This window comes from Diceros bicornis, chromosome 27 (assembly GCF_020826845.1).
Source record: "Diceros bicornis minor isolate mBicDic1 chromosome 27, mDicBic1.mat.cur, whole genome shotgun sequence".
NCBI lineage: Eukaryota > Metazoa > Chordata > Mammalia > Perissodactyla > Rhinocerotidae > Diceros > Diceros bicornis.
The window spans coordinates 27,038,176-27,051,091 of NC_080766.1; the positions used below are offsets into that span (position 1 = coordinate 27,038,176).

At 38.7% G+C, this 12,916-nt stretch overlaps 1 protein-coding gene across 1 annotated transcript in view; it reads left to right on the forward strand.

The window, feature by feature from the left end:
* JAM2 (junctional adhesion molecule 2) overlaps positions 1 to 12,916 on the forward strand; it is a 61,215-nt gene that overhangs the window by 39,511 nt on the left and 8,788 nt on the right. Inside the window, exons 3-6 of the mRNA XM_058522956.1 lie at positions 2,112 to 2,219; positions 4,146 to 4,298; positions 6,508 to 6,710; positions 9,867 to 9,966. Coding sequence (XP_058378939.1) covers positions 2,112 to 2,219; positions 4,146 to 4,298; positions 6,508 to 6,710; positions 9,867 to 9,966 — 564 coding nt within the window. The remainder of the gene's footprint in view (positions 1 to 2,111; positions 2,220 to 4,145; positions 4,299 to 6,507; positions 6,711 to 9,866; positions 9,967 to 12,916) is intronic.

Sequence of the window (12,916 nt, forward strand, 5' to 3'; positions counted from 1 at the left end):
CACTCCCGACCCTCCTATACTGTGCCTACTCTCGTTCCATAGTGCTCATTGCCTCTCGGCATTCTATATAATTCACTTCACGATGTTCCTTGTGTGCGTGACTCCCTCTGCAAACTGTAAGATCCGAAAGGGCAAGGATCTTTCTTTTGCTCACTGATACAGCTCTAGAACAATGCTGAACACACAGTCGGTACTCAACATATTTTGGACGAATTGGATAGACTATTTTTCCACATTTTACATAGTCAGTGAGAGTTAGGCTGGAGTGGAGTCACTGCACTTAGGAAAACCATTGGTGGCATTTTCAAATATAATTTCTCCAGAGATTTTCCATAGAGCAATGAGTACAGAAATCAGGAAGAATTTACCAAAAGGGGCGTGTGTGTGTGTCTCTAGTTAAATACATGAAACAATGTGATTATTTGAATATAAATTTATTCTGAAGACCTAGGAGTGTGAGCTAAATATGAGTGTGGGTGTGTGTTTAATTGTTGGAAACTCAACAAAATACGGGAAGGAAACCTATCTAAAACTCAAGACTCCGGAAGGTCACCACCCATTCTCCTTAATCAACAGAACAGAACCGTGTTTCCTCAGACAAGTCCCTCAGCACGCATTTGTCTTTGGAGCATAATTGTAAACACGACTATAAAATGATGCCTCTTTGAATCTAAAACCTGCTTTAAAAACTTTAGACATCCTTGAAAACAACTTTTGTTTGTTTGTTTTTTTCCTTGCCTTTCTTTTTTCTGTCTTACTTTCTGTTTTCCATTACCTTTTATTCTATTTCTGTATTTCCAGCAATATGTGTGGAACTAAAAAGAAAATTAGAAACTACATATAACAAAAAGAAAAATCATAATTCTGTCACACAGAAAGCATCACTGGGTTAATATTTTCATATTCAAAAAGAGTACATATTCATATACTCTTTTTGTCTATATCTGTGTGTATATTTTTAATAAAACCTAGGATAATATTATAGGTGTTGCTCTCTGATCTACCATACCATGTAATATCCTGAATTCTTTTTAAAAATGACCTTAAATCTGCTTAACATCAAAATAAGAGGTATGGAAAGGATTTTAACATAATTTGTCTTCTAGTCGAAGATACTGTGCTTTTTAGGTCAAACTATATGCATTGTGGGGGAAGAATAGTCTCAGAAATATGAAGTTGACACTCGAGAGCCTGGCTGAAACATACTTTAAAAATATTTAGAACTGGGGGTTTCCTTTTGGCAACTTGAAGCAGCTGGCAGACAGACACTGGATTTTTCCCTCCTAAGTCATCTTGTTTGGACAGTTACAAGAGGGGTTCCTTCAGAGGTTCCAGGAATTCTTTAATGACATAACAGCAGTAAATTTCCTGTAATAAAGCAACATTAGTGAGCTCCAGTGAGGCAGTTAAACTTGATGCCAAGGTTAAATCTTTTAATAATTTATCTGGATAGAGTTAAGGGGTAGGAATCAATGATGTAGTTGAAGACCATATTGGGTTTGTATTAATGTATTCATAGGGAGGGTTAGCAAAGAAGGGATCTGAGTGAGAATGTAGCATGTTGAGGGAACGTTTGTGGGTTCCACAGCACGACGGCCAGGGCTGGTCTAAGTGCCTTTCTTAGGCACTAGGTGTGAAGCACTCTCTGCTCACCTCCATCCTATCACACTCATCACGTTGGACTGAAATTACATTATCTTATTTGCCTCTTCTACCAGACTATGAACTCCTTGAACACTGAGACTGGGAAGAATAAGATAAATAATTAATCATTGCTGCCATTTTTAAAGTACTTACTATGTCCAGGCGTGTGTGCTTTGCATATATTATTGTATTTGAAGGCTCACAACAAATCTGTGAGATACTATCTTCTTTTACAGACGGTAACTGAGGCTTAAGAACTAGGGAAATTAGCACAGTGTCACACAATTATTATGTGGAAGAGTTACAATGCTTTTAATTCATCTTTGGGTTAAGCCAACGTGGTAATTTATGAACGAATGCATGAATGGCAATATAAAGAAACAACTTAATGATGTTTAAAATTTGTTAAGTAAAATATAAATTTATAAGGACAATTAGAAAACAAGTATTTTTGTCACTGTTCCTAGAGGTTATTTTAGCCTGTAAATATCCAAAGAAGACCATTTCCTCCAGATTAGAGTGGAAGAAACTGGGGCGGAGTGTCTCCTTTGTCTACTATCAACAGGCTCTTCAAGGTAAGAAGCTGTATACTTGAGGAGGTGAGAGCAAGAGAACACAAGTACAGCCTGGATACTTTAATTTACAAATGAGAACAGGGCAGGGCTGATTACTGAAAATGTGTTTCTGGAAGCATGAGATGAAACCAACAGTGACTGAGACCTAGAACACAATAACCACAGAAACAGAAGACAGAGAATGGAAGTAGGTGAACTCTGTTGAGGCCCTGGACCCTTCATTTCTCAGCTCAGTCTTAAAGGATGTAAAATGTAATTGTTTTTGCTGTCCCAGTAAAATTAAACTCTTGAGAGAAAGGAAGAAAAGATGGTGCGGGGTTGGGATGGAGGGTCAGTTCTCAGTTGTAATAATTTCACCCTATTTCAGTATCTCCATTGGGAAAGCTGGGCCATCACTGAGAAGCCTAGGGAGTTAAGACTTATGGGACAGAAAATATGACTACCTGTACCTAGAGCTTTCTTATTTTATTTTTTATTTGTTATACATTTCTCTCTACTCCCTACTCTTCCTGTTGAATAGCTAATGAGCTTTTAATGTAAAGTGTTGATAATGATGGATGAAAGGCTATGATGTCTGAGATTTGCTTTAAAATAATCCAGTGGTTAGAGGTACAGATGATGTACGATGGGCCATACATTGATTACTGTTATAGCTGGGTGGTGGGTACATTGAGGTTCATTTACTCTACTCTCTAATTTGTGTATGCTTGAAATTTTACATTATAAACATTTTAAAAGTTGGAAATATAATTTAAGAAGTATAATAAACATTTTTAATGCTATGTATTGTTTTAATTTTAAATAATTAAACAAGTGAACAAATATTTAAAGTTAATAGAAAATGTAAAATATCCCTCTGCACAGCTGTCTTTACTTGAATTTCCTACAATTGCCATTCTGGCACCTGAACGTTATGCAAAACACTATTTTAATTCCATGCACATTACTAGCAAAAACTAAGCAAAAGAATGTTTTTAAGACCCCCTTCATCTTTTCTTTTGTGGCGGGATCATTTGGGCCACTTACATGTAACATGTAAAGTTACTGTTCTAGCTAATTAACCTAGGTTTTCCAGTATCTTTTTTTTTTTTTTTTTGTGAGGAGGACTAGCCCTGAGCTAACATCTGATGCCAATCCTCCTCTTTTTTCTTGAGGAAGAGTGGCCCTGAGTTAACATCCATGCCCATCTTCCTCTACTTTATGTGGGATGCCGCCACAGCATGGCTTACCAAGCGGTGCGTCGGTGCGCGCCCCAGATCCGAACCTGCAAACCCCGGGCCACCGAAGCGGAGCACGCGCACTTAACCACTTGCGCCACCGGGCCGGCCCTCCAGTATCTTTTGAAGATGGGAATTTTCTTTTTTTTTTTTTTGTGAGGAAGCTTGGCTATGAGCTAATGTCCATTGTCAATGTTCCTCTTTTTGCTGAGGAAGATTGGCCCTGAGCTAACATCTGTGCTCTCTTCCTCCATTTTGTACATGGGATGCTTCCAGAGAATGGCTTGATGCGTGGTGCATCAGTCCACGCCCACGATCTGCCTTTGAACCCCAGGCTGCCAAAGCATAGCATGAGAACTTAACCGCTATGCCAGCGACGGGCCCAAAGATGGGAATATTTTTATAAGCATACTAGAGAGGGGGTGAGGCAAGAACGATGGTTGAATTCTTTAAAATAAAATATGAGAATATAAAATATGAGAATATGGAACTGAATGTTCTTTTGTGAACAGTATGTTCTAAAAAAAAAAAAAAAAAGAAAGAAAGAAATTTGAAATAGTAGCACCCAAGTGCAATTTTTAAGTATTTAAATTGAGTTTATTAATAGGAAAATAAATCCATTGGTTACTAAATGAAGTGACTTGAGGAAGGCAGTATATGGAAAGTTATTTGCAGTATGATTAACATCATTGTCTTCTTTTTCTAAAAGGTGATTTTAAACATCGAGCTGAGATGATAGATTTCAGTATACGGATCAAAAATGTTACAAGAAACGATGCCGGGAAATATCGTTGTGAAGTTAGTGCCCCATCCGAGCAAGGCCAGAACCTGGAAGAGGATACGGTCACTCTAGAAGTACTAGGTGATGTGTTTGTATCCGTGTGATAACTGTTCCCCACCGTCATCCCCATCACCCAGCCCTGGGGCAGTGAGGCAACTCAGGGCCGCAGTTACAGAGACCACCAGCACCACCTTTCCTGCAAGGTCTCGGCTATTTCTCGCCTTCATCTCATACGCTGCTGACATTTTACTGTTACTAATTCATTATGATGAAATCTCTTCATTTAAGGTTGAGGCAAATCTTAACAGTCCTACACTGTGCATAGGAGCATTTTCCCCAAGAGTTTATTTTTCAATAGCTTTCAGTATATGTATTATTTCTCCTGCCAAATAAAATAGTATCACATCAGATGATAGAAAAGCAATAAAACAAAAGAGTAGGCCAGGGGAAATATTAGAAGTTATTCAGTAAAGAAAGGAAATTAGCATTTATTGTGCAGCTAGTATGTGTTAGGCTCTTTCACATATCTAATTTTACTTAATCTTCACTGACAACTTGATTTTTTCCAGATGAGGAAATAGAAGCTAAATGATTTTCCCAAGGCTACAGAGCTGGGAGGTGTCTGGACCAGGATTTGGATCCTGATGGGGTTAACTCAAAAACCAATATATTTAGTTACTGTAAGAATCCCTGATAGATGTTAACAGCTCATGATGACAATGAGTGGAGGAACATGATCTTTGCTTCTCCATAGATGTTAAACTACCAAGCAAAGAGAATAAAGTAACTCCTCTTCATCTTTCTATATAGTCCAGGCTCTTCCTAAAATACTAGTGATGCACTAAAATAGAAGAAATTTAATTCAGAAAATATTGCAGGAGATTCACCTGTTGTATTATTATTCTTTTGCTACATAACAAATGATCACAAACTTAGCAGCTTAAAACACCACCCATTTATTAGCTCACAGTTCTGTAGATCAGAAGTCCAGTCTGACATGGCTGGGTTCTCCACCGGGGGTATCAAAAGGCTGAAACCAAGGTATCAGCTGGGCAGAGTTCTTGTCTGGAGGCTCTGGGGAAAATCGGCTGCCAAGTTGTTCGAAGATGTCAGTTCCTTGTGGTTGTAGAACCGGGGTCCTCATTCAATGCTGGCTATGAGCTGGGGGCCACATTTCAACTCCTAGAGCCACCACATTCCTTGCCACGTGGCGCCCCCGCCATCTACAGTCCAATGAAAGTATGTCGAATCCTTGTGCTTTGAATCTCTGACTTTCCCTTCTGTGACCAACCAGAGAAAACTGCTTTTAAAGGGGTCATGTGATTAGGTCAGACTCATCTACATAATCTATCTTAAAGATAATGGATTTGGGACCTTAATTACATCTCCAAAATCCCTTCAGAGTAGTACCTACATTAATGTTTGATTGAATAACTGAGAGAAAGTGTGTATACACCAGGACGGGGGAACTTGGGAGACCATCTTGGAATTCTGCCTACAACTTGGAGTTCTGGGTTTTCCTGAATTTAAGTCACCTAGTAATGTCTGATTTACTTTACAAATTCCTGGGATCAGAATAACCCTAACTCAGGTATTTTCTAACTTGGCCAGTTCTAGGCAGAATGGGATTTTAGTTTGAATACCAGGCCTGAAAAATATATTCAGATTTGACTTCTTTTGAATATAGTTGGTAATGAAGCATTAAAACCATTGGTGAGGAAAAAAGTAGACTGTTTATCTAAAAAATAATAGCTGTTGTAGAAGCTAACGTAATGCTTGCAATAAAGCTCTGAACTCTCAGTGAGTGGCTGAACATGATAGAAAATTCTTTCTTATATAAGTGAATTCTAAATAGTTGGGGCAGAGATAGTAGTGGAACAGTATTGCTTTACTTCACAAAATCATTAGAAATCCAACCTAATGTAAGTTTGGCATCTTCAATACATGGCTTTCTGAGGTCACCATGGGTGTTGACACCTACTTGGTAGTAGGAAGGGGCAAAGGGTGTGAATGAATGAGAATCATGCAGGAGGCTTTTACGGGTCAGGCCTGGAAATGGCATATGTCACTTTTCCCCACTTTTCATTGACTAGAACTTATGCATATGACCCCATCTGGCTACAAGGGGCCTGACAAATGTGGTCTAGAAGTGTGCTCCTGAAGAAAGGAAATAGGTCTGAACAAGCAGCCAATCTCTCTCACAGGTGTCCGATAAGTCCATCTTTACCTGGTTGTTAAAATCCTTGTTTAACGTATAAATAACCAATCCCATTTGACTTCCATCCTTCAGTGGCTCCAGCAGTTCCATCGTGTGAAGTACCCAATTCTGCTCTGAGTGGAACCGTGGTAGAGCTACGATGTCAAGATAAAGAAGGGAATCCAGCTCCTGAATACGCATGGTTTAAGAATGGCATCCGTTTGCTAGGGAATCCAAAAGTTGGCTCCCAAAGCAGCAACAGCTCATACACAATGAATACAAAATCTGGAACTCTGGTAAGGTCATTTCAAGCACTGGCCTAATGACTGTCCTGCATTTGGAGAAAAAAAACTTATTAGAACTAAAATGATGGAGAAGAGAGGACTGATACCATTGCTTGTTAAGTGGAGAGAGAAGGGGGCAACAGGAAAGATGGCGGCACATGCACAGAGAAGTGATGGAAAGGGCTGCTCTAGGAGCTGGGAAGACAATGCAGAGAACCAGGGGCCTGAGCACACAAAGGTTTGCACAGTGACTTGAAGCAGACCAAGTTTGATACATGATGATGATCAGGCAGTTCACTACGGCTGCCTTCCTGGCCTGGAAAGGTGCTAAGTGGAGTCTCATATTTATAATATGAGGGGGTTAGAGGTGGGAGAAATGGGTGAACTGTTTTTTTTGTTGTTGTTGTTGTTGTTGTTTCTTATTTTGTTTTGTTTAAATAAATTGAAATTTAAAAAAAACTCCAAACCTTCATATTTACAATATCAGGGAAATGCACAAAAGCTCGCTTGCGGATGCCCTGACCCCAGTGCCAGCCATGTCAGAATAGTCACTGTCACCAGCCTGTGACAGGATGTCTGTGTCATTAAACTCTTCCATGACTAGATCATCAACAATTAGCTCTGTGACTTGCGTATCTGTTACTTTAGATTTAGTCCAGATTTTCTGATTGTTTTCCTCTTAAAGTAGCCTGATTGAAAAGCCTGTCTGGGAATACTGAAGGGAACGTATCAATAAGCTCTTTAAAGTTAATGATATTTAGGGCTGGCCCCGTGGCTTAGCGGTTAAGTGCGTGCGCTTCGATGCTGGCGGCCCGGGTTCGGATCCCGGGCATGCACCAACGCACTGCTTCTCTGGCCACGCTGAGGCCGCGTCCTACATACAGAAACTAGAAGAATGTGCAACTATGACATACAAGTATCTACTGGGGCTTTGGGGGATAAATAAGTAAATAAATAAAAATTAAAAAAAAAAAGTTAATGATATTTAAAAATAAAAGTATTTTTACTTTTTCATCTGTGACTTTTCAGGGTAGAGGTAGGAGTATAAAGGAAGATCATTAAGCTTTTTTTTTTCGACCAGAGTACTACAAGTTGTCAGTTTAAAAATATCTGATTTCCGGGGCCAGCCCCATGGCCTAGTGGTTAAGTTTGGCATGCTCCGCTTTGGTGGCCCGGGTTCGGCTCCTGGGTGCAGACTTACACCACTCGTCGGCAGCCATGCTGTGGCAGCAACCCACATACCAAATAGAGAAAGACTGGCGCAGGTGTTAGCTCAGGGTAAATCTTCCTCAGCAAAAACAACAACAAAATAAAATAAAAAAATATCTGATTTCCAATAATGCAGAATCACTACCATAGCTATTATCAAAAAATCTTAAAGGCTTGGTAATAATAATAATTTTTAGAAATTTTAAAAGGAAGGTATAGTGTTTCTTTTCATTCCTTCAATCTACAAGCACACAATAACATTTAAAAACTAGATCCTCTGGTAAATAATATAGCATATGGATAGGTGTGGCTGCTCCTTGAGGAAGGCCAGGCTCTGGCCCCTTCAGCGTCAGCAGGCTCAGTCAGCAGGCCCGAGTGATTTTACACTGAGAAATTGGGCAGAAAACCTGCTGTCACACTTGTCTATATTTACTTTTCAAATTTATTTTTTCTTAAAAAAGGTGATAAGGTGATAAAAGCCCCAAGGCAAGTCTGAAATGATGGATACTCACTTTCCTCAGTTAGCCTCAACCCTTGAAATATCTTTTGATGTCAAAGGGATGCACCAGGGCAGAACTAGGAGGGGTTATTTTCTGAGAAATGAGCAACAGACAAAGACCCCAGTGTATAGATGACAATGACTTCCTTTTAATTACCGGTTATAACGTGCCAAAAGATCATTTTTGGTTTTAGTCTAACTTATTGTTTACACATAACCTTGGCCTTGAGTTCGTGGGGAATATTTTTAAAGTAGTCTGGCTCTGGGGACAGTGAGAGATGATTCCATAAAGTGAAAAATACACACGGAAAAGCTTTCTATCCCACAATGAAGTATACAGAAACAGGGGGGATGTAGGTAGTGAGTAATGAAAAGTGAGGGAAGAAAAGGAGCTAATAGGTCGAAATCCTGGCTGTTTTCAGGATCAGATATAACCTGAGGATCTGTCACAGTGAGGAGGTGCTCCTTAGAGGTTCATGGCTCTCATGGATGCTGTTGGCAGGGACCACTGTGGTACTGGGGATGTGACAGGCGACTACTGAAAGAATGATTCTGAGCACCCCCTCCCCCTCTGTACTGGTCCTTGCAGGATCCTTTAACGTGTCCATGACCCATTGCATTCCCTCCCTCCCTCCCTCCCTCCTAACTCACTTCCTTCATTAGTTCGTTCGTTCGTTCCTTCCATCCTCCATCCTTCCATCCATCCCTCCTTCTCTCCTTCCTTTGTTCGTTCGTTTCTTCCTTCCATCCTCCATCCTTCCTTCCCTCCTTCCTTCCTTCTGTCCATCCTCCTTCCTTCCTTATTCCCTCCACAAATTCTCCAAGGGGATAAAACTACTATTAACAATTATGAAGCCTGTTATATCAAAGTCTTACCTTTCAGTTGCTTTCGCAGGGAGTGGAAGGAGCAAGGGTTAGACTTTATCTTTTCAGAATTTTCAAATATTTTGTAACTGATAGAATTTATAATTCTATAAACTACATTGAGTGAGATTTTCCTAGGCCCTAAGCTACTTCCTGGTAGTAACTCTGGCTCTTTAGAGGAAGTGTTAGTTTTTGGCTGCCGCGGTGAACTCGCTGTGACTTAGAAAACTGCATTAGCCCTTTTAGGCCAAGGAGGCCTTCATTACAAGTGGCGTCTCCTAGGAATTAGACATACCTAGAATACGTAATACTAAATGCCCATGGCCTGCCTAACTGTACTACTTTCTCAGTATCACACAAAAAAAGACACTTCTCCATATATATTTAAGTTTTTCTCTGTCAAATTAAATAGGAGGCTTAGCTACGTACTCCTCGAAGGTGTGGCAGATTTTTGAATTCACAGTAAAGATATAAAGTCCTAAGTCATTAAAAAGGAAAGACCAACTTAATGCTAAAACACAAGGGACAAGATTCTTTTAGGAGTCTACTTGTAGATTTAATGCTTAAAAGTGTATATATTTTTCTTCCACAAATAGCAATTTAACACTGTTTCAAAACTAGACAGCGGAGAATACTACTGCGAAGCCCGTAATTCTGTTGGACATCGCAGGTGTCCTGGGAAACGAATGCAAGTAGGTAAGCATGAAATATTGGGAGGAATGGTTTGCAATTAGAGCATGCAAATATTTGGGGATGGAAGGAACCAAGGGGTAGGAAAGGGCTGAGTGATTTGAAGGATAAATGGGAGGGAATGTTTAAAATTAGCTTGACATAATGTATTGCAAAGAGTAAAGATGCTGTTTTTAATCCATGTCCCAAACAAGCCGAGACTATTTAGCATTGTATTTTATAAATTTTTGAATTTTTCACATAATTGTTTATAAAATATGCTCATAGCAATCTTTCAAACAAATGGTAAGAGTCCTATAAGTTGCTCAGGGTCAAGGATTTGGTATGGGGATTCAAATTCTGGCTCTGCCTCTACTGGCTACATACTCTTGGGCAAATTATTTAACCTCTGTGCCTCAGTCTCCCCAAAATGGAAGTAATAATATGCCGTCTTCATAGGGTTGTTATGAAGATTAAAATAATCAATATTTGAAAGTGTTAGAATGGCACTGGCATATTGTGAGCACTATATAAGTGGTAGCTATTTTAGTTGTGGTTATCAGTTGTGGATAATTTTTTCAATCCCTGAAATACTATGCTTACACTTATCTCAGAGTAGGCTCTCAAAAAAGACACGTTGTATATAGTTACGGATCTAGTTTGCTGTAGAACATAGCTGCCGTATATTATATTTCACAAAATAAGCTTCTTAGAATCCAATAAAATTAGTGCTTAAGAATCTTTTCAGGTTATATAAGTTTCAGAGCAAATTTCCTTTTTCATTTTATTTTTAATAATTTGGTTTAATTCTTCCTTGCGTGAGAGCCATGTGTTTTGAAAATGGTTGTGTGAAAGAGAGGCATAGCTGGAGATGGTACCAGAGGCATTAAAGGTCACTCAAGAGGACTGTACCCTAAAGTAGAATACTGAGGGTTCCCCTTGGTTCAGAAGCTTGCCCTCAGCTTTGTAGGGTCAGAAATTTTTCATTGGACTTGGAGATATGCAGATATGTGCGTACTAATTTGTATTGTCTATGTACAGTTGAACTCTTAGCATTATTTTTTAAGAAAATATAATCTTATTAGACTTCAGGGTGTCCTGAAGTATAGGATATTCAATAGTATATTCCAATTTCCACAAGTAAGTTGGAATTTCAGGTCTTTTTTAAATTCAGGGATACATATCATCCACTAATTTCACTCAAGTGTTACCATTTATAGTCAAATATAAGTATTGCTTAAAATAGCAGAAAGTATCCCTCTCAATGCTGCTTTGCAGTTATCATTAGAAAAATTCATCAGAACAAGTTTAGAAATGAATGCATTAACCCAGTGTTTTCCTGACTTCATTCATTCACACACTAGTCTCATGGTTTTTGCTGTAACCTTGTACCACCTGCACTGTTACCATTTTTTTAAGCGGTCATGCTTAATTTCAATGCCTAATTTATCCTCATCTTAGGAAATAATATCTGTGATGTCATGGTTTCGACATACTAGTTACATTTTTCCTAGCATGCAGTAAATAAATATATAACAAATAAAATTTACTAGATTGTGTTTTGCTGGTAGTACTAGTTCAATTTGAACATGATTTCCACATATCTACTCTTTCTGGTATAAGTCAGCTTCAAAATTAAAATTTGTTTAATGCTCATCCATTGATCCTAGGTGGTTCACACCCTTGGTTTGGAATTTACATCTTTTGAAATACATAAGAATTCATGAAATCTCATGTCCAATTTTTTTTGTGAATTATCACTAATGACTTATAACCAAAAGCAGAATCTGTTAACTGTTCTAAGAAGTCCTTTTTGAAGTATAGAAAGTAAATCATGGATTTGCTAATTGTTCCCAGGCTGCCTCGTTGCACAACTCCAGAAGACCCCACTCACACTTAGCATTTTAGCTGTTTGGTTCCTTTCCCTCAATTAGAATAATGATAACTTCCTTCTATGGTGGCCGTTTTTTTTCCCCAAAGAAAGAACACAAAATATTTTCCTGTGTGTTGTTACATTTTTCTCTTTAGTGAGGCATAAGGTGTTATATGACTTGCTCAGTATCTCACAATAAATCCCAAATGGGATGAAAACAACTTACCTCTAACTTACAAGTCTTCTATCTTCCATTTCATTGAAGAAAATAAAATAAAATTTATACCATGACTTAGCACTTACCAGATAAGACAGTTTTTTGTCAAAATTTGCCATTAGGTTGATTCCTTCATAGATGTCAAGTTCATTGACAAACCACAGGACAGTTTTTTGTCAGATAATAGCTCTTAGGTTGAACCCTTTGTAGCTGTCAAATTCATTGACTACTACAAAGAAAATAGTAGGCACAGTCAGTTCTCAGGAGTTTCATTAGTTACTAATTTAATTTTGCCTTAGATTTGATTATTGTGGATTTTTTTCCCTCTCTGCTATTTTTTATCCCAGTAAAAAAAAAAAAAAAGCTAAATCTCACTGACCTCTCAGTGCCCAAGCAAATATGAACTAAGTTTATACCAAGCAATAATTAATGTTGCCTACTCTGGTCAAATTACTCAGCCTCTCAAAAGATTTATCAAGTTTCCTTTTTAAAAAACTAGTTAATATTTCAGAGGTACCTGAGAAAATTAACAACATTTGGCATTAGGAAAGAATCCTAAGACCAGAAAGTTTTATGATAAGCAGACTCAAATAATATTTCTTTAAAAATCTTAAAATGCATACTGCTTTAAAATATCTAAAATTACTGTTTAGAAAATGCCACCTAATATTTTCTCCAAGTTGTTTAATCTTACGATAATTAATACTTGCTTTTAAAAAGAGCCCTTTGAGGGGCCGGCTCCATAGCTTAGCGGTTAAGTGCGCGTGCTGCACTGCTGGCGGCCCGGGTTCGGATCCCGGGCGCGCACCGACACACCGCTCCTCCGGCCGTGCTGAGGCCCCGTCCCACATACAGCAACTGGAAGGATGTGCAGCTATGACATACAA